We start from the raw sequence: 21,797 nt of genomic DNA on the forward strand, positions 1-21,797 counted from the left end.
GGGAGGGGGGAGGGTGTGGCCCCGCCCCGCGCCGCCTCGCGCATCCTGAGTGGGAAATCCAAAGGCGGTTGGCGGGAAACGCGAGGGAAGTCGAGGAGGCGAGAGAAGCGATGGCGACGGAGGCCTCAGGCGGGTAAACCAAAACAACCACCAAACACACACGGTCGGCCTCGTCCGTGAGCCGAGCGAGGCGCTAACGTCGCGGCGGAGACGGAATGACGGCTGAGGGTTAATGATGAAGCGGTAGGAGGGTGGGTAGGTGGGTGAGGAAGATGGCGCGCGCCGCGAGTGGGGGGTTAGTCGGGCCTAGTGTAAAACGCACATGGTCCAACGTTACGTGACATTAGTAATGTAAAGTTGTCGTTGTGAGGAGAATGTTTGGGTGGTGGTGGTGGTGGTTGTTGCTGCTGCTGCTGGTGGTGGTATTATTCGACGGGCGCTACGCACGCGGAGACGAAGCGATACGCATGTGCTTGAGGCTCGGGAGCCGTGGGGTTTGCTTCGCAGGGGTCGGAAGCGAGAGATGGCGGCGGCCTGGGAATTACTTTAATTTATATTTCGATTTAAAGCTTTCGTGACTGCAGGCATTCGTCTCATTGGTTCTTTCGGTAAAGTCGCGTAGAGGGAAACTAATAAAAATAAAACGTGATGAAATAAAATTATCACGACGTTTTGGCCACAACTTTAATGCAGCAGTGGATTGTTGCACGGCGGCTGAAAATTAACGGCGTTCTTACATTGGCCGTATAATATTGTTGCGTGCATTCGAATGGCGTGATACCCCCACTTAGATTAAGTTTGGCACAAGTTACGTAGTGTTGGCCCGATTTCACTAACACGCGTTCTCTATTAATACGAATGTAACACCCCATACTATTACACAGTGCTCGAATTAAGACTATTGGTAAACTACCTAGAGAAGTGTATATTTAGTCATGCAATAGTGTGTCACTTCTACACGTTATTGTGCACTTAGACCTGCTAAGACTCACTGAGGTGAGAGTGTGCAGGCATTAGTTGGAATGTTTTGGGACGCATCGGTCACATGGATCGATCATAACTATTGATGAGTAGTAACTAACATGCCTATTGACACGGTACAGTACTAATAACATAGTACCGTACAGACCACGAATCGCAGCAATTCCGAAAATAAAAAATTCCGAAAATAATGTATTTATAGTCGAGTAAAATTTTATATCGCTCCGAATTTTTTTAAATAAAATATAACGTTAGTGTTTAGTACTGTCCTTTATATGAATACTGCTAATGGTAAGTACGGTCTAAACTTGGAATCCAGTATTAATACTCCTGATTATTGTGTGGCGTCAGTTTTCTGTGTATATGATAGTTGCCCGCAAACATCAATTGTCTTCGCTTTCTGTTAAGGCTATACGGGGAATTTTTGTTGTCTTATTCCCATGCGCGTGTTTCGGTGGCGCATTATCTTCTTCTTCCTCTAACCGTGTGCTCTGTTGTGTGCATGTGAAACTGTGTCTGTCTGGCAGTAAAGCGTTGCTGAGCAGTGGAGAGGTTGCGGGAGCATCCTCCGTGCCAGACGGCTCAGCCGTTGCCACCATCAGTAGTGCGGGCGCCAATGGTGAACCGGAACCTGCTCGTTCTGGGAAACCAGAACATGTCCCGGCAGCACCGTCACCACAAAGGGAGAAACGCGCCGAGGAGTCGTCAGAAATGAAGGGGGGATTGCCGGAGCAGCCCAAACCGGTGAAATCGGAGGAAGCTCGCGCCTTGGCAGAACCAAACAAACGCCAGGAACTGCTCGAGTTATCAAAACCGAAAGAGCCGTCCGAGTCGAAGGAACGGCAGGAAGCGGTCAAGCCTGCGGAGCCTAAATTAACGAGCAGCAAACCACAAGAACCACTCCCATTATCAAAACCGGCAGAATTGAAGGGACTGCAAGAACCAGTGAAATTACCTGAAACTAAATTAATGAGTAACAAACCACAGGAAGCGCTTCCATTATTAAAACCAGCACAATCGGAAGAATCCAAGGCGCTGCAGGAACCGGTAAAGTCGACGGACCCAAAAGTTTCGGGGGAACCAAATAAACCGCAGGAACCTGTGGCGCTGACAAAATCGAAGGAGTCGGGAGACTTTAAGGTTTCACATGAATCGGTCAAGTCTGTGGAACCTCTCGGATCCTCAAAACCACAGCAGCCAGTGAAACCCAAGGAGGACACCAAATCGGATAAACCACAGGAGTTGGTAAAATCGGCAGAACCTAAGCAACTGGTGGAACAAAAGCAACGACAAGAATCGGTGAAATCTGCAGAACCCAAGGACATGGCGGTGCCTAAGACTCAACCTGAATCTGTAAAATCTTCAGAACACAAGAAAGAAGTGGAACGAAAGCTGCTACCACAAGAACCAATGAAATCGGTAGAGTCCAAGAAAGAGGAGGAACAAAAGCAAACGCAACCACCACCGATGAACTCGACGGAACAAAAGGTGGTAGAATTGAAAACTTGTGACTCTGTAAAGTCTGCTGAACCCAAGAAAGAAGTGGAACGAAAGCAACAAAAAGAACCGGTGAAATCTGCAGAACACAAGGAGATGGTTGAGCCGAAGACTCGGCAGGAACCTGTTAAATCGGCAGAACCTAAGAAAGATGTGGAACGAAAGCAACAAAAAGAACCGGTGAAATCTGCAGAACACAAGGAGGCGCTTGAGCCGAAGACTCGGCAGGAACCTGTTAAATTGGCAGAACCCAAGAAAGAGGTCGAACGAAAGCAACAAAAAGAACCGGTGAAATCTGTAGAACACAAGGAGACGGTTGAGCCTAAGACTCGGCAGGAACCTATTAAATCGGCAGAACCAAAGAAAGAGGTCGAACGAAAGCAACAAAAAGAGCCGGTGAAATCTGTAGAAAACAAGGAGGCGGTTGAGCTAAACTCTTGGCAGGAATCGGTGAAATCGGCAGAACCCAAGAAAGAGGTGGAAGGAAAGCAACACAAAGAACCGGTGAAATCTGCAGAAAACAAGGAGGCGGTGGAAGAACCCAAGGCAGCAGCACCGGTGGAACTGAAGGAATCGGAAAAGTCAAGAGAGCCGAAGTTACCGGCGAAGCACAAGGAAACCCGGAAAGCGGCCATGAAGAGAGCGGAGCAAGCCGCAGAAAAGAGCTTGCACGCAGACGCAGAAGGTTCCACCTCTGGTGTAAGCAAATGCATCATTGAGCAGTGCACCCAAACTCGATGCTAGAGGCAGGTCCACGCCAGAGAGATCAGTTGCGCAACCAAATCGCGCCAAGTTTATTGCGCAATCAGGATAAGAGTGTCCGGGAAATTCAAAGCCTTGGTATTATTTCATTGCCATAGTCTCCAAGTTATAAGACACTCCAAAAAGTTGTGCCAGTGTCAGTAAAGTTATTCTAATTTGGTCTCGCACATGCACTTCTACTGGATGACAACACACAGCCTCAGCTATTCTTTCTTTTTAAATGCAATGAAAAATCTGGAAAATGCGATAACGACATTCAGTGCTAATAACTTTGTCTTTGAACAGTTCCACGATTTCTGCATGGGTAATCTTCCATTGTAATTCTTTTTTTCTTAACTTTCATTCCAATTGTGTGTTCGGTGTTATTACATGAACAATCTGTTTGGAGATCTTAAAGAAGTGCAACTGTACCTTTACCTTGCAGGCAGCTGAGGAAAAAGAGAAGTCTGAGGGTAGTGGCTCAGTCACCGAAGCCAAAGTCGAAGCCAACACTTCTGAGTCACCGATGCCCGAGGGCTGGCGCCGTTTGGTGATGCAGCGGCAGGCCGGAGAGACGGCCGGCAGATACGACGTCTACATATTCAGGTGTGGTGCGGGCAAGGTGGGGGGGGGGGGGTAGCAGAGAGTGACGGAGAAAAGTGAAACCCCCCTCCTTCACTTGTTCCTGTCCTTCACAGTCTTGTGTCAGTTGTTTGACCCGCTTATTGTTTCATATTATCACATGTCATCCATTTGATCTCGGGTCATCCCGTGTAAGTAGATGATAGGCATTACCTTCATTCAGTCTGCAGTCATTGCGCTGCAGTGCCGAGATGTTAACTCCCTTGCCTGGTATGGAGGAGGTTGTGGGTTCGATCCCGACCCTGACGATGCCTGCATATTTGGAGTTTGCATGTTCTCGCTGTCGCCATGTGGATTTTTTCTTTTCCCTCCATATCTAAAAACATGCGTTTAGAGTATTTGGCTGCTCTACATTTCCACGTGATAAGCCACTAAATTTAGCTATTATTTGTGGCGAGGCACTTTTAAAAAAGAGCTTTATAGCTCCGTGGCCCTTACCTGGTAAAATAAAAATGGTTTAGTTCATAGTTTAGTAAATACCAGCCAGTCAGTTGCTTGCACTTTATTGGGTTGTAGCTACGCATGGTTGGTGCAGCGATTTCCTTCACTAAACTGTTTAAAAGTAAGAGTTTCCCTATTTTGAAGGTGGGGAAGTACAGTCTTCATCCCATAAGCTGTCACTACCTATTGTACGCTTGTTTGGGAGCTGTGAACGCTCTACATAAAGCAACTTTTTATGCCACCCAATGGATTACCAAACTCAACGAAGCGTTAAAATCTGTGACCAGTTGCTTTGCACGTCCAATTAGCACTGTTGGTTACGTACGGTGCAAAAGAAGTTCAACATACAAATGCCGTAAAAAAGAGCAACCGAGAAAGTGTTCACAGCGTGTTCTAATACTGTGCCGATGCTGCTAGAGTTTAAAAGTTATTAACTCTTGAAAAAAAATTCTCATTTAAACCCCCCCCCCCCCTCGCAGCCCGAGTGGTAAGAAGTTCCGCTCGCGCCCGGAGCTGGCGCTCTTCTTAAAAACGCTGGGCGATACAGCGCCCTCCGCCGATGACTTCGACTTCCGTAGCGGCACCGGCAAAATGGCAGCGGTGGCCGCCAAGATGCGAGTTGCTTCGCCCCGGGGCAAAAGCGAAACTCGCCGGAGCAAGAGTCCCCGCGCCACCACCGCCGAGAACTCCCCATCTACCCCGCGCACGCCAAAATCTCGCGCCTCCGCCCGGAGGAAGTCTCCCGCCTCTGCCACCAAGAAGGGTGGAGACGCAACGCCGCCAGCATCGTCGTTGGAAAAAGTGGGGGGGCGGCGGCCGTCGCGAAAGACGGCGGCAGTGACGGCCGAGGTTTCGCCTTCGCCGTCCCGAAGTCGTCGCAGCCGCAGCCGAGAGACGTCGATGACGCCGCGTAAGCGGGCAAAGCCGGCGGCGCCCCGGGAGAGCAACGATGGAGGGGACGATGAAGACAAAGAGGAGGAGGAAGCTTTGCCACAGCGGCACCACGGCAAGAAGAGGGCGGTGCTGAGCAGCGATGACCGCGAAGACGAATTGTGCACGCCCAAGAAGCGGGCGAGGGGTCCGAGCGCCGGTGCCAAAGAAGAAACGACCGGTGATGGAACCTCAGCGGAGGTGAAGAAAGTTGGAAGCCCAGGTAGCGCCTGATGACTCCCGTGTGCCTGGATGTTGTGGTGGTGGAGCCGCCGGGCTTTAGCGCCGGTGGGAAGAGGGAGGAGCGGGGTCAGGTGGTTCCCGTGCGGTTGGCCCCTCGCTGGCGCCGAGGGCTGCGACGCAGAGAATGTAGGCGACGCGACGAGAGTGGTGCAGAGAGACGCGTCGCGGTCTCACTCAGGTTGTGTGTTCGGTGTGTGGGAGGCGCGTGCAGTGTGCGGGGTTTGTGTGTCTATTTAGTGTGTGGAGTGTTGCGCTATGTGTGGTGTGTGTGAGTGTATTTGGTATGTTGTGTGGTATGTGTCCATGTAGTGTATGTGCAGTGATTAGGAGGTATTCGGCATGTAACGATTAATATATTGATTTCTATCGAATGTTAACATTTGAATTTAATCTCATACATTGGTACAATGGCTTTTAAAGGGCCCCTCCTGCCTCTGTCCAGGGGCGGCCCGTCCATATTGGCGAACTAGGGCGGGCGCCTAGGGCACCAAGTTAAATGGGGCGCCAAATTCGAGGAAAAGAATACAACTAAAATATACAAATTAAAGACCGAAGATATTTTTTCAATCCCTGTGCGCATAGAGGGAATATGAGTTATTCATTTCTCAACATTTCTGAGAATGTATTGGTTGGACCTACTGACGGATGGACAAACCGAATAATTATGCCTCTATTAAAAAAAAAATACTCTTAAAAACATTAAACGTAAAATAGAGGCTAAATGTTTCCCAGTTTACCAAAAAACCTCCGCCTCGTGCTGCCCTTGGGGTTTGGGGTGGGGGCACCGGTTGCATGGTTTGCCTAGGCCGCCTGTTGCTGGCAAGCTAATCTAGGGCTGCCTCTGTCCACCCAGCAGTGTGAATTGGTTCACCATGTCGATCGGTGGGTGACGTGTGAATACTTCCACCTTTTCCAATATCAGTTTCGAAGAGTAGGCAAAATATACCTTGACATGAAATGTTATATTGGGGAACCACTAATTGTTACAAGCCTAATGCCTCGATCGACTAGCTTGTGTACGTGTTCTGCGTGTGTTGTAAACGATCAGACTTGGTGGAGATCACACGGCAAGCCCCATGTATAGGCGTGTAATGATACGTTTGATTTATCGTCCATCGCTCACGGTTAATCTGCATCCTTATCTTACCCATTCTGCTGTGTGTGTGCGCGTATGCCAGCGGTATTGTTAAGTGCATTGATGAATCGTGGGTTAAATTGGTCTCCTTGTACGGGAGACGTCCTGTAATGTAGAAGTGATTGATGTGTCGAGGTACACCACAATCGGCTGTGTCGCTTAAATTAAGGACCTTTCCACGTTAACCGTTTCTGTCGTGGTTTTGCACCCCGGGAGTTGACGTCTTATTGATCGTACATTTTTCAGTGGTAAGGACGATACTGATGAAAATGGACACGCGGATTGAATGATAGAATCGGAAAACGACGATACTGATTGTCACATTTTCTTCTTAATCCAGGTCTACGCCTTTCGAGATCACTTGTGCAACCAAAATCACTCAAAATCGTGCAACCTAATCACCCCCAGCAGCTTTGTCCACATCTGTGTGAGTAGTTGTACAACAAAAAGACATGTCTGAGTGTCTATATCTGGATTGTAACATTTTTTTTTTACAATTCAGAAACTGTAGCGTGTGATGATGCGATACGTTGCTATCATTTCTCAGAGCAGATCGATTGTTGTGAGTAGTCTATACTGTGAGCAATCGGTTGCGAAGACGTCCGCGCATAAACGATTCGGTTGCGTGCAACCAGGTTGCACGCAACTGATCGCTCGGGTGTGGATGCAACGTAACTAACGTCGAGTTTTTTCCACAGAACAAAGTTCGCGTCCGTTGTTTATACTGATCACAAGTAATTCTTGATTCCGCATCCTAACCCCAATGTGATACGCTGCCCGTGTACAGACCTTTTATCAATCCACTGCTGGATGAGGGCCGCCGCGCACCATGGGGGTTATTTGGTGATGCTTTAAGCTTTAGGATAGTCGCGTGGTGTGGGTAAGAGTTTGAGGAATTAATTCCGCTCTTTTAAGAATGGAACGGCAACTGCGTCGTTGGAACGGAATGAGCGTTTTTCTTGAAGCATTCACAGTGCGACGTCGCATGTCCGACCCACTGGCGACTGAAGCATAGGCGAATATGTGAAAAAGTCAAATGCCGCGTGAACGTTTTTAGATACTGCCAGGTTTGCGCCGTTAGTGGCAATTAGGGTTACTGCACACAAATCAAGCGCAAACTTTTAAAAGTCGGGATAATGCTTTACTGTACTTAAGAGGTAAGCGATTGTAGGCTAGATGAAGAAGACATGACCGTGCGATAAGGTCAGATTTACAATCACCAGATTGTGACCGGCCGTTGCACCCCCGCACACAGCTACTGACTGCTTCACTGGATGTAGGCAGTTAATTGGGCAGGGCGGATGTTGTACTGTATATACAAAATGGAGAGTGTTAGAAGTTTGGGGCCACAGCTGTGTAGATGGCCGAGGTAAGTCTCGAGTGGATGGGGGCGGGTGATGGTGGTGGTGGTTCGTCAGAATCGTAAGATTTCGGTGCCAAATTATACTTTCCCCACCCCCCACCTGTCCACTGTCTTGTACGATATTTTTCAAGTCCTTATGTAATCTTATCCCACCCCTCCATATAATAATTTAGTGTAATTCCATACCATTTTCTTGGCGAGACTGCATTAGCAGTGTTTTGTAATCGCAAATAACAAAAAACACTGCGTCCTTCAATAGCCCTGCCCTAAAAGGAAATGCATATGGTAATACAGTGATACACGGCGTGATGAACTGCGATGACGAAGGGGCATTGCTTGAAACGTCGCGTATGATATCTTCCTATTAGGGTAGCATCTTGCTTCACGCGTTGAGTTTGTGTTAGCATGATTAGATGTTGACGTATAGTTTTTGTTTGGTTTTAGTCATCACAAGACTCAAGGTCTGTTCTTTAATTTGTGTTTCTTTTGCATGTTGTTAACCGGACAAATCGGGGAGCGTCGTCAGGTCCAGTAGAGTACGTTCGTTTGTTTCTCAGTCCACTTGTCCTGATGAGGGTAGTGCTGGTGGCTGCATGTTGAGTATGGCGGTCCAGACTTCCCTTTCCCTGGCGACAGACTCTAGCTCTTCCTGGGGGAATTTCCAGGCCAGCCGAGTGACATCGTCCCACCAGTGTGTCCCTGGGTCGGTCCCTGGGGTTCTTAACCCAGTGTACAGACGCTACATTATCAGATGAACAAGTTGGGAAATATTCATTTGAAGGCCAAGGGTTGGATCGCATACGGGCCATGAGGATGTCCCAGGAGATGGATGCTCAAACCCATTTGTGCCCACGTTGAAGTGTCCTGCCTGCCATCGTGTGTGCAAGGGGTATTAGAATAACTCCCCTTTCTTCCACATCAATCAGAACCATCCTTCAAATGGAATTGGCCAAACATCCAAATGTATGAGGACTCTCTCGATAGAGTTTTAAAACTTGGGCGAGGCTTTTCCAGGGAAGTAAATGAAAATTATGTTTGCTATTAAAAAGGTAACTTTAAAAATGAAATGGGGGGATAACAAGACCTTGTGATTCGTAACATGAATCATGAAATGCAAAAAAATGTTACGTTACACCGCAAACAACCTTGATTACTACAAAGGATAAAGTGTTTTTCTATATTCTTGGTTCTTTCGGTAAAGTCACGTAGATAGAAAATAAAAATATAAAAAATAATGAATTGAAAATAAAAGCTTTTATTATTTTAAATGTATTTAACATTTTATTATTTTTATTTTATATCTACGTGACTTTACCGAAAGAACCAAGAATATTAATTCCTGCCGCCACGAAAGTTTTAAGTCGGTGTTTTTCTACTCAATTTTAAGTGATGGTCTGGTGTATTGCTGGTCCGCAGATAATGGTGGAAAATCAATGTTCCCATGGCAGAGGCTGGTCTACTCATAACATCTCAACGCATGAGCCACTACTGTAAACATCACCAAAGGGGGTTGATGTTTACGACAGGACCAAGGTGAACCCTTTGTCAGGAATTTAACTCGTGATGTTGTGGTCGATTCCCCACTGTCTGCCGGGCTCATTTTTACGATGAAATCCTTATTTTAGAATTGCCACTCCGTGATAGACTTATTTTACTATTAGACACGTAGATCAGTGTTTCACTAATTTTCAGAGGGTTGGGTGGGGGGGGCACTTTTGCCAGAAACACATCAGTGTGAGGGCCGCCACATTTGAAACCATTGGGGTTTGACAACATGATGACGGGGGTGGGGGGGGGTGTTTTTACAATTGTGTATTGTTGGGGCCCCGTACGTCAGGGGCCGCAATACAGGCCACCAGGCACCACCAGTGGCCTGCGGGCCTCGCAATGAAGAACACTGGTGAAGATCGATGTGGTTTGACGTTTTTTGCGAGCTATACAAACGTATGCGCGGTTTCGTAATTTGTTTTCGACAAAAAAAATCAATCTGATTTACGCCCACGACGAGTTGTGATTGTCACCCTCCCCTCCGAGCCCGATACGAATGCCGTACATTTAATTCTTTATTCCAGCTCTTGGAATAACAGTTTGCGAAAGGACCAGCGGCATGCGCCGTTGGAAGAGGTTAAAGAGGGTTTTAGCACGGGCCATGCGTGATATCTCGTGGGACTGTCCCCCCCCCCTCCTCCGTCTTGGTGAGAGATGTCCCCAACAGAATTTTTTTGAGGCGTCAACACGTCAAAACGTGATGTTCGAGAGCACAATTGGAATGTAACTGGGGAATTCTGAAGAAATAATGGTAAGATTTCGATGTTATAGATCTGTTGTGTGGACACTTTAACCTCCTGCATTTCCCTCTCGTTGCCTTGTGTGTGTGTCTGTGTAGCACCGACTGCTGTTTAGCATTGTTTAATACTGAAGGGTTCTAATAAACACATTTTTAAACGTATCCAGTTGTGTTTGCACGTGATGTGTTTCGCTACGTAACCAGTGTGCCTAGAGGGGAGAGCGCTTTTTAAACGACGCGTTTATGCCCGCTTTAACACGGTTTTAAAAACACGAATCGTTTGCAAAGTGCCCAAGGCGCTCGGAGAGAATGTACGAGGTCGTCGTTGCGTTGAGAGAGACATCAAGTGGAACGTGTGGATGATTGGAGAATGTGCGTGGGTTGTAATGTCACAATTCGCACTTGGGGAATACAATTTAAGCGCACTTGGGCTGGACACGTCACTCGCTACCTTTAGAAGGGACAGCAAATGGTGGTGGCGACCGATGGTCAGGAAGAGAGGATTGACGAACGTTAATCCTCGATTAACGTTCGTTCGTTAATCGAGGAGCTGCAGTAATGAGACCGTCTCTTGTTAGGTGGACTGGCTGCATCACTGGATTTTGATAGGTGGCCGATAGCTTTGGGACGCCTTCATCCAGCAGTGGACTAGATCATAATGTGCTGCTTTGAAATTTGCCTACGAAATACCGCGATGTGGATCTGGACGAGAACGCGAGTTAAAATGTTTAATTTCTCATTTTCGTGTCTAATTGCATACAATCAGTGTGCATTTCACGGTAGCTCCCCCAAAGCAGTGTGGGTGGGGCACAATTGGTTGTGTGCAACTTGCTTGCAAGCAAACTAATCGCTCCTTTGTGGACATCCCTTCAACCGATTGCGAGCTGTTGTGCAACCGGTTGCTTCCTATAGAGATCGACTACTTTCAAGAGATTTGGTTGCGCAACTGACAGCTCAGGTGTTGAAGGGCTGACGCAGCAGTGAAGCAACTTGTCGCTCATCGCTGAGTAAATCTACTTTTGAAAGTTTGTGCTTTTTAAAATCATTTATATTAAGTTCACTTGCTTGCGTGCTTGCGTGCTTGCTTGCTTGCTTACGACCGTGAAAATCTTTCGGTCGTTTTTTAACCCACTTCCCGTGATCCAATCGAGCTGACATTTTGCACACAGACTCGTTGTGCGAGACAATTAATGTTCGTGAATTTTTTTTTCCAAAATTTTACACTGTTTAGGGAAAACAAATTAAATATTTAATTACCAATTGTTTAATACTGCAGACAATCATCTGACCCATAGGTGGCAGCCATCTCAAGCCAGAGGACGAGAGGACTCTAGCCGCCACGCATATAAAGGATTGAGTGAAAAACTTTGTTTTTACGGGTTAATTTTTTCGGCCCAAATACCGTCAACTGTGTGTAGCGACGTGCAACAATTTATTGTATCTATAAGATTGCACGACTTTGCCGCGCTGTGTTGTTGAGAGGGATCGAGGTTATAACTTTAAACCACAAATTGTGTTCACTCAGCCCGTCAGAATGCCCCAGAGGGGCCAATAAAATTGAGTTGCCACTTTTTAGGAAGTCGGCAGACGGACCCGTGCGCATGTCCTGGGCCATGCCAGAGGAATGAGGAATTTCCACCACGGGCTCAAGGACATCTGGTTGGAGACGACGAGCCATCATTGCTCAACACTCGGTTGATGTTTTTCGAATTGATTGCTTAGCCGAGGTCGTGACATCTCATTTCAGATGCTTCATCAAACCGAAATCTAGAGGCGGCTGGGTGGCTTCGGTCAGAATGCTGACCTGGCACCACTGAGGTAACGGTGTTCGAATCACGGCAGCCCTACTCAAGCGGTTTCCGAGGGGACAGGCATCCATGACGGCTCCTGACCAAACCCTGCTCCCACGTGGCTGCCATTCTTTAATTGTGTTGGTGGGGGGCCCCCACCTAAGACCCCATTGAAACCCAACATGGCTTGGTGTCGACTATCTGTTGGCGTTTGCAAGCGAGAATTTCATCAATGCTGCTTGCAGCTGTGGTTTGGCATCATCCAATGCCTCATGATGCCGAGCAGAAATGGGTGAGGTTCTGGACTGTGGCTCGTGCAGCTGCTGTGGCTGCATTGGGTACGTGGTCCACAGCTTCCCAAACAATCTGGCTGATGCAGGAGGAGTTCCAGCTTGCCGAGAGAATGTGGCAGGCCCCTTGTCACCGCCTGCAACATCCCACCACCCGCGCATGAGGAGGCTTATAGTATTTATTCTAGATTTGAAGCTTTCGTGACAGCAAGGATTCATACTCTTAGTTCTTTCGGTAAAGTCACGTAGGTAAAAAATGAAATTAAAATTAATACAAATAAAACAATACAAATCACGACGTTTCGGAGGCAACACAAGTCTCTGAAACGTCGTGATTTTTATTGTTTTATTTTTATTAATTTTAATTTAATTTTTTACCTACGTGACTTTACCGAAAGAACTAAGAGTATGAGGCTTATAGTAGTCAACACCCAGAGGTTCGGAGAGCCATGCGGCACTGCAAGGATGGGCAGTGGTCACGGGTTGCTGCGGGGATGGAAATTGCCTCGGGAAACTCGCGATCGCAAATTACGCTTTAATTACATTGGGAGGAATTGGAGCTGGTTGGACTTGCCGATGACTGGTACCAGCGGTACCAGAGGTGTCAGAGATCGGCCTCTGTGGAGGAGGCTTCTGAAGGACGCTACTGGACAGTTGGAGGCAGTCTCCCTCCAGCAACAAGAGGGCAGAGCGATGCTCACAACGATGACGAACACAGCGCCAGGAGGCTAAGCCACAGCAAGTTGGCACAGCGGGGAGCATAGGTGGTGCATCTGCCAGTCAGCTCAGCTAACCCTGCGTGTGTCTGTGTGCTGTTTGATGTTCGTGTGTGTGATTCACGTCTGTGGTGTCACGTGGTGAACACATGCAGGGATAATGAGGGAGAGTGTCCGACCTTTGCGAATGAGGAAGACCAGTCCATACTTCTCCCGTGCGCGCATGGCTGATGGTACAGTCACTTCACACAGCCTTTCACCCATTCACTCAGTCAACGCTCAGTCTCTTACTGTGAGAGGAGGGTGCGCACGGTGTGGAGATGTGAACTACCTCGCCTGGTGTACAGAAGGTCGTGGGTTCGATCCCGACCCTGACGCCTGCTGCTGTATATTTGGAGTTGTATTGTTCTCCCCGTGGTCGCGTGGATTTTTCTCTGGCTCGTCCGGGTTTTCCCTCCACATTTAGAATCAACATGCATTTAGAGTATTTGGCTGCTAGAAATTTCCACGTGATAAGCCACTTCGTTGAGCTATCATTTGTGGTCATGTCACTTCTACAAAACAGCGATACAGCTCAGTGGGCCTTACTTGCTAAAATAAAAATAGTTTCATCTACTCAACTATTCACCCTCTCAGTTACTCAGGTTGTCCTTAATGCTCACCTAGTCACTTTTTTACCTCTTCCAAATTCATTCTCAGCCTCTCGCTCATTCACCCGCCTCTACACTCTTTACCTGTACGTACCGAGTCAATCGCTTACTCATACTCACCCACTCACCCACACAGTTGGCGAGATGCGGTGCCAAAGACGTTCAACATGTACACAATTACCGAGTCTATCACTCACCCATTCCCTCAGCCAATACGTATGAATGCATGTTGAACTTTCTTCACACCGTACGTAGCCCACCGTGCTAATCGGAGGTGTGATAATGGTACTAATGCTGCTGATGGTGGTGGTGCTGATGATGGTTGTAGTGATGGTGATAATGGTGCTAATGATGTATGTATGTTGAACTTATTTCGTACCGTGCGTAGCTAACCGTGGTAGTGGATGAAAACGCCCGGTCTCTCATTCTCACCCACCCATGCACCTATTCACTTACCTACTAATCTCACTCATTTAGCCTCAAATTGTCATTAAACCACTCGCTCACCCATTCACCGACTCATTCACCCGCTCCCTCACCCTCACAAAACTCGCCCAATCGGTCTCTAATGTTCACCCTCGTGGTCGCTAATGTGCATTGTACAATGTGGAGAGAAAACGGTCCACAGCACAACTGGAAGATACCGCGGCTCAATGGTGGAGCGAGCGGCTCGCAATCAAGAGAGAGGGCTTCTCGTTCAAATCCTGGTTGGGGGTTGACTTAGTCCATCATTCTTGGTTGCCCTACGAAGAGACTCGCCCCCACCATAGGAATGTGGGATTTCCACCTTTGGCTCAGACCTGTAAACAATAGAAATACAATTTTAACTTTTCCACATGGTAATCCATAACCGCTCGCTAATGGAGAGATTTGCGGGAGGAAGAACCACAGGCAACCGGCAATGCAGCAGCAGCCAGGCAGTGATCCGGCGCTACGAACAATTTCTCAAGCTCTGCTGCCCTCTGTATATATTAAGATACCAGGCAATTGATGAGCGTTCATACGCGTGGGAGAAAACCCACAAAAACCCACTGGGGGCTTGTGACCTGAGAGACACTGCGTGGCCACTAGCCCACCACGTGGTGGAACTGCTGCCCCCCCCCCCCCCCCCACTTACCGTGTGGTCTCGCCCCCTAGGGCTCGCCGCCCTCCACAGGGCGTCCTGGAGGAAGTGGACCCCTCCACGCTCCCCCTTCAACCTCGTGCAGGAGACGCTCTTCCACGACCCCTGGAAGCTCCTGGTCGCCACCATCTTCCTCAACAAGACCTCCGGTGGGCGGGCGTTGACATGGGGATGGGAGGTGGGGGGGCGGCGGTCTGGCCTGGCACGTAATGGCCGTTTAGGAAACTGGTACACCCCCCCTCTGGTTATGGAACTCCCTACTGGTGCCCCCCCCCCCCCCCACTGTTTATGTAACTCCCCACTGGTGCCCCCCCCCCCTGGTTATTTAACTCCCCACTGGTGCCGCCCCCCCGGTTATGGAACTCCCTACCGGTGCAACTAAGTGGCTCTGAGTTTGGGTGTCTGTCTCTATCAAGGGGTTCATAATGGCTGTGTCAGAGACACCAGACGAGTACTGCTGATGTCTTGCATTCGAGTATAGCTCTGAGTCTCTCTCAGGGAAATCAAACGGCCATGTCGGATACACTCAGCAGCACTACTGAGGTGCATGCTTCCAGCTTTGGGCCTAGTTGTTTCCCTGTCGGGTAGCTAATAATGGCCATGTTGTAGATATTTAAACAGGTCCTTGCGGGGTGGGCTGGTAGGAACGAACAAATGAATGGCTATAATAAAATGAAATGGCGGGGGTACGATACAAAGGGAGAGTTTGAGGCCTAGTTCTAGGCTTTAGGCCTAGCTGTAGGCTTTAGGCCTCTGTGAGTTAATTTTTTATTTAAATGTTTTAATTAAAAACTATCTCAGGGAATTATAAGGGAATGTTACACTTGTTTAGCCAGGAAAGCCTCACTGAGTCTAAAGGTTTTTGTAGGGTCCTGCCAAGTGTTTGGAGTAGGGGGCGATGTTGCTACACCTAATCGGACATCGGACGGACGGACGATATAATCTATTGTAGGCTGGTTCACTTCGTTCCTACCAGTACAAGTAACCCCCTCCATCCCACCCCCACCTCCTCGCCACCCCCCCCCCCCCCCTATTCACCCCACCCCTCCCCCGCCCCATCCCTGTGCAGGCCGTCAGGCCGTTCCGCTGCTCTGGGAGTTCCTCGAGCGGTTCCCGTCGGCCGAGGTGGTGCGGGAGGCGGATTGGCGAGAGGTGGCGCGCACCATGCAGCCACTGGGCCTGCACGCGCTGCGCTCCAAGGCCATCATACGCTTCTCATGTGAGGCCGTGCGGACGGCTCCGGAACAAAACGTGCAACTCGAGACAATAATTCACGTCGAGGATATGAATAACGAAACGGACAAGCAGTCAATTCGTCTCGCTCAAATTTTCGTGTCGTTTCGCCGCGTAAAATAAAAAATTCAAGACAAGCAAACTCTGGACTAATCTAGATTTGAAGTTTTCGTGACTGCAGGGATCCATACTCTTTGGTTCTTTTGGTAAAATCACGTAGGTAGAAAATTAAAATAAAATTAAAATAAACAATTTATGAAGTTTTATTTTATACTTACGTGACTTTACCGAAAGAACACTCTGGACTGTTTTCGACACTCAGTGTCCCATCAGCAGAGTCAGGCTTAACAATAACAATCATTCACAATTCGTGACGCGCGCAGTTTTTTTGTTTGTTGTAATATTCTAGAATAAAATTGTATTTTTGTTGGAATTGTCAAAACCGCTCGTTTTCATTGAGGTGCAGACATGTGACTGACACCCTCAACGAGTGAGGAGCTGCTAGTAATCGAACGGGCGCGCCCGTAAAGTTTCTCTGCCCGGTAAAGGTTCACGCGCAACTGTTGATAATGCTGGTCAACAACAACAAAAAAATCTCGCCTGGAATTTTGCAGCTGTTCTAGACTAATTTCAGGGTGCTGATTCCAAATCTGATCTCAGATTTGCTCTATCACATCTCATTTTTATGCTATCGGCATACCCCATTTTCATTGATTTTACCCGATATTAACTCTGTCACTTATGATTGCAAGTTGTTGCGAGTCAGTGACTGTTTTAGTGTTAAAATATGGTGCTGTATTTTTAGGATAGTGTGTTTATAATATCATTTTATGTAGATATCCACATCTATTTAATATTTTTCTTCTGCAGTTTTTATTGAAAATGCAATAATTTATATCTTAAAAACCTGATGGACAAAAACTGATGCCAGATTTGGAATCAGCACCCCAAAATTACCTTAAAACCGTTGGAATACCTTAAGCCAGAAAAAGTGTGTTGACCAGTGTATAATCCACCCACGGATAATTGAAAGAGTAAAATGTAACTGACTTGAGGCCTCGGCTGCTGGAGTTGCGGTTGTCTCGTAAGAGTTTAGTTTTTTTTCTTTTTTTCATTTCCATCTTCAAATTCCCAGGCGAGTTTCTGACGAAGAAGTGGCGCTACCCGATCGAGCTGCACGGCATTGGGAAGTACGGCAACGACTCCTACCGCATCTTTTGCGTCAACGAGTGGAAAGAGGTGCGACGCTGTTTTGCGTCACGGCCACACGAGCCCCCCTTGGAGGAAGTTTTAAGGCCCGGTCATCGCCAGCAACTGGCAACGTTTGCCGTGCAATTTCCTTTTTGTAACGAAATAAAAACCTTGACTTTGTCCCGAAAGAAAAAGAGAGGAGTACAGTGAAGGATGAAATGTACGGGGAAAAATAGAGAAAAGAACGGAAGAGGGAAGGGACGCCAGTGACGGAAGTTCCTCCCCTAAACCAGTATATATACGGGGTAGTATGCCTTGGAATCTCTCATTTACTTGATTACAGCAAGCGTGCTGTGACAGTTCCACCTGAAGACGGACGCTTGTGTTGCCTCCGAAACGTCGTGATTTTTATTTTATTTTACTTTTATTAATTTTGATTTTTTTACCTATGTGACTTTACCGAAAAAACCTAAGAATCTGAATAAGACGGACAGAGAGAAGGAGGGCATGGCTCAAGATGAGTAGCAGGGAGAGAGGAGGAGAGGGAGCCATGGAAAGGAAGCTGGGGAGAAGAGGAGAAAGAATGAGTCAAGATGTTGGGGGGGGGGGGGGAGAGGGTGAGGATGATGATGAGAGGGAGAGAGAAGGAAGGAGTGAGCTGCAGTCAGTTGCATGGGGGAGTGGCGTCTGTTTTCATAGCGGGCGGCAGGGTGAGGGCAGGGATTCAGAGTGGGGGTGGCCACACAGTAGTCACGTGATTTACGGAAGGCTTGAACTGATTTAGACATGGATGTCGTGTTCTTAGGTTTTTTCGGTAAAGTCACGTAGGTAAAAAATTAAAATTAAAATTAATAAAAGTAAAATACATTTTTATTATTTTACTTTTATAAATTAGAATTTTAAAATTAAAATAAATTTTTTTTATTTTACTTTTATTAATTTAATTTTTTTACCTACGTGACTTTACCGAAAAAACCTAAGAATATGGATGTCGTGGCCAAAAACCTCAGAAAAATGTTCTGACTGGACAAACCGGGAGTAGTCATTGTCAAACTGTGCTTCTATGCTCCCACGTACATGTTTCTGCCTTAATCAAACCCACTCTGACCAACGCGGTGAAGTATGGTCAATGACTCACCACCCGCACGGCGTAGGGAGGCACTAATGCTGTCGTGGATTGACAAATAAGGCTCTACGTGCACAAGAACATTTAAATTCATGGAAATAATAAAAGTGACATTGATGGTGATAGTAACAATATTGTCATAGGTAATGATGTATGTTGAACTTCTTTCACACCGTGCATAACCAACCGCGCTAATCAGAGGTGCGGGGGAAGGACAACATATTACACTATGAGACATCTCCTTTACCAGTGGCAAAATATAGTAGTAGGTTTTTACCCTTTAAACTGGTACTAAACTGACACCTTTATACAAGGCATCATGTTTGCAATAACCACAACATAAGTATTCAAAATGCAAACAAAAAAGAAACAACTCTGATGATGATAATGATATGCACTGTCCTTGAAGTTGATTGGTCCACACCCGAGACAGCTTTCTTTAGAGCCTAGTCTCCATTGGTATTGGACCAGATGACACCAAAAGGCGTACTTTTTTGCCTTTTGGTGTCATCTGGTCCAACACCAATGGAGACGAGGCTCTAGAGAAAGCTGTCTCGGGTGTGGACCAATCAACTTCAAGGACAGTGCATATCATTATCATCATCAGAGTTGGTTTTTTTTGTTTGCATTTTGACTACTTGTGTTGTGGTTATTGCAAACATGATGCCTTGTATAAAGGTGTCAGTTTTGTACCAGTTTAAAGGGTAAAAACTTACTACTGGACAACATATTAAACACAAAAAAACTGTCCTAAAGAAATTAGTTTTCAGTATAAATTTCAAAGAGCATAGCTCCAGTGGCTTCCTAATATCGGGAGAGCGTTCCAGACGGCCGCAGAAGCGCAATTGAAAGCACGCGATGTGGTGACCATCTTTGTTCGACGGTTAGCCAAAAGCCGCTGCGAGGATAACCGAAGTTTTGCATGATGGTTAACGTTTCCTGACGAGATCGGCAAGGTATTTGGTTTCATTTATGGCAGGAACTTTGTGTGTAATGAGTGCGACATTATGATGCCGATGATGCCGATGATGCCGATGACGCCGCTGATAAGACTGACAAAGATGATAAATTTCGATTTAAAGCTTTCGTGACTGCAGGGATTCATCTTCTTGGTTCTTTCGGTCAAGTCACGTAGAAGGGAAGTAATAAAATAATAAAAATACAACATAATAAAATAATTCTCACGACGTTTCGGCCACAACGCAAGCAGCCGTCCTCAGGTGAAGACCAGGTCTGTCGGGGAGACAGCGTCTGTCGGGGAGACAGCGTCGGCTGAGGACGGCTGCTTGCGTTGTGGCCGAAACGTTGTGAGAATTATTTTGTTATGTTTTATTTTTATTATTTTATTACTTCCCTTCTACGTGACTTTACCGAAAGAACCAAGAAGAGGAAAGATGATAAAGATGATGATGCTGCTGCGAATGGTGATAACAGATCATGATGATGATGATGGTTCTGACAATGTAATTTCAGGTGAAACCACGTGACCACAAGCTCACAGACTACCACCGCTGGTTGTGGGAAAACCACAAGAGTCTGGGACTTGACTGATGGACTCACTCGCCCTCGTCACGGGAACAAGGAATTTCCACCACTGGCTCAGCTTTTGTAAAACGGGAGATGCTGTGCTGCAGGCATTTAAAGATGTATTAATGAATCCATTAAAAGCAGTTATTCCTCTTGCATCGAATTGTGTGCTAAAAAAATGTTTAAAAAATATGTTTTAGCAGGTAAGTCTGACTGAGCTATGTAGCTATTTTTCAGAAGCGACCTGGCCACAAATGATAGCTAAACGAGAAGTGGCTTATCGTGTGGAAATGTATAGCTGCCAAATAATCTAAATAATGCTTAAAAGTCGAGTCTGTCTCTACTGCTCACAACCAATGGTGCAACTGCTCCTAACCGGTTGCAGATACGTCCATGAATATACAAGCGATTCAGTTGCACGCAATCAAGTTGCACGCAACTAATCGCCCAGGTGTGGACCGACTTTACTTTCCTGCCATCTAGTTCTGGAATATTTTACTGAGGCTATAATACTGTACACCATGGCTTGTTGCACTTTTAAAACATTTGTATACCCTTTCGATTTAAAGCTTTCGTGACTGCAGGGATTCATCTTCTTGGTTCTTTCGGTAAAGTCACGTAGAAGACAGTGTCTCCCCGACAGACCTGGTCTTCACCTGAGGACGGCTGCTTGCGTTGTGGTCGAAACGTCGTGAGAATTATTTTATTATGTTTTATTTTTATTATTTTATTACTTCCCTTCTACGTGACTTTACCGAAAGAACCAAGAAGATTTGTATACCCTCTTTACCTGGATATATTTTGATGTCGTGCGAATGCGGAATTCGAAATGATCGGAAACATGATACTGTACCGTGATGTTTGATCTCGAAGTTAAACTCATACTCTGTCATGTTTAAAAAAAAGTATGAAAATTGTACACTTTTGTAGAATTTCACGACCAATATAATCCATAATGTAGGTTTTTTTGGGTTAGATCATGTAAATATGAATTGGTCGTTAAACCCGCCACCACCCGACACAACCAATTCGTAACGTTTGTCACGTAAACAGAACATGCCAATTCGTTACTAGTGTAACGACTCGCTGACAAGTTATATGAAGAGCCACTTTCATTTGAGGACCCCCACAATACGGGGCCCGAGGCTTCGTGCTTGTCTTCCAGCTTGTATCTCCACTCCTCGTGCTCTCACCTTATATATACCTCTGCTACTTGTATGGAATGTACCCTCAATGTATTTCCCTTAGCCCAGGGGTCGGCAACCTATGGCTCCGGAGCCGCATGCGGCTCTTTACGGGCTGCTTTTTGACGATATGTACGTATGTACAGTATGCATTGCGGCTCTTGAAATACTGAATTTTGTACCGAATTGGAAAGAAATGGCTCTTCTTGTTATTTTGGTTGCCGACCCCTGCCTTAGCCAATCGCTGTCCTTTCCCTCGAACGGATCCTATCCGTCGCCTCTGGGTGACACTTTGTTTCCCGTCTATTCTCATTCAAAACTTTTCCTCCAATCACTTCAAAGGCCTTCCTCCTGACCAATCCCTGTGGAGGCCTCTTTCCTCCAATCAGAGACCTTGGTTTATCTTTGAATAGCCGTTAGGCTGGACATTGGCTCAAGGTCATTGTCGGTCATTACACTAGTACAGCACTCTCGGGCGAGTTGGTATGCTATAGAGTGGTACCTCGGTATACGTCGTTTATTCGTTCCAGAAGGTAGGACTTATACCGAAAATGACGTAGACCAAACGAATTTTTCCCATAAGAATTAAAGGGAAAGGAAATAATCCGTTCCAGAGTATAAGACATTATATTTTATATGGCATATTATACATTAATGTGGTTGTATAAAATAGTTTAGACACTACTTATTACTAAAATTCATGCATA

At 46.6% G+C, this 21,797-nt stretch overlaps 2 protein-coding genes across 3 annotated transcripts in view; both read left to right on the forward strand.

Annotated features, from left to right (window-relative positions):
* Window positions 1-21,623, forward strand: LOC133355418 (neurofilament heavy polypeptide-like). Of its 2 annotated transcripts, none has more exons than XR_009756692.1 (9): window positions 1-133; window positions 1,509-3,177; window positions 3,665-3,825; window positions 4,782-5,455; window positions 13,212-13,289; window positions 14,863-14,978; window positions 15,899-16,048; window positions 17,198-17,301; window positions 19,853-21,623. XR_009756692.1 is itself a non-coding variant. In XM_061572706.1 (9 exons), exons 1-9 carry the CDS (start codon window positions 111-113, stop codon window positions 19,928-19,930), a joined length of 3,072 nt encoding a protein of 1,023 aa, XP_061428690.1. In that variant the 5' UTR covers window positions 1-110; the 3' UTR covers window positions 19,931-21,623. The 2 variants fall into 2 exon arrangements, 1 of the variants encoding a protein (XP_061428690.1); XM_061572706.1 differs by having other exon boundaries at window positions 14,844-14,978.
* ATP5F1C (ATP synthase F1 subunit gamma) overlaps window positions 1-21,797 on the forward strand; it is a 375,672-nt gene that overhangs the window by 140,876 nt on the left and 212,999 nt on the right. The window lies entirely within an intron of this gene.

This window comes from Lethenteron reissneri, chromosome 51, assembly GCF_015708825.2.
Source record: "Lethenteron reissneri isolate LAM-NWPU_2019-01 chromosome 51, ASM1570882v1, whole genome shotgun sequence".
In the NCBI taxonomy this organism is placed as follows: domain Eukaryota; kingdom Metazoa; phylum Chordata; class Hyperoartia; order Petromyzontiformes; family Petromyzontidae; genus Lethenteron; species Lethenteron reissneri.

What these genes read in the sequence shown, in the direction of transcription:
- LOC133355418 (XM_061572706.1), top strand. Translation starts at nt 111, where the DNA reads ATGGCGACGGAGGCCTCAGGCGG. An exon ending in CAGAAGGTTCCACCTCTGGT is followed by an intron (nt 3,178 to 3,664) that starts GTAAGCAAATGC and finishes TTTACCTTGCAG; the next exon opens with GCAGCTGAGGAAAAAGAGAA. An exon ending in TACGACGTCTACATATTCAG is followed by an intron (nt 3,826 to 4,781) that starts GTGTGGTGCGGG and finishes CCCCCCTCGCAG; the next exon opens with CCCGAGTGGTAAGAAGTTCC.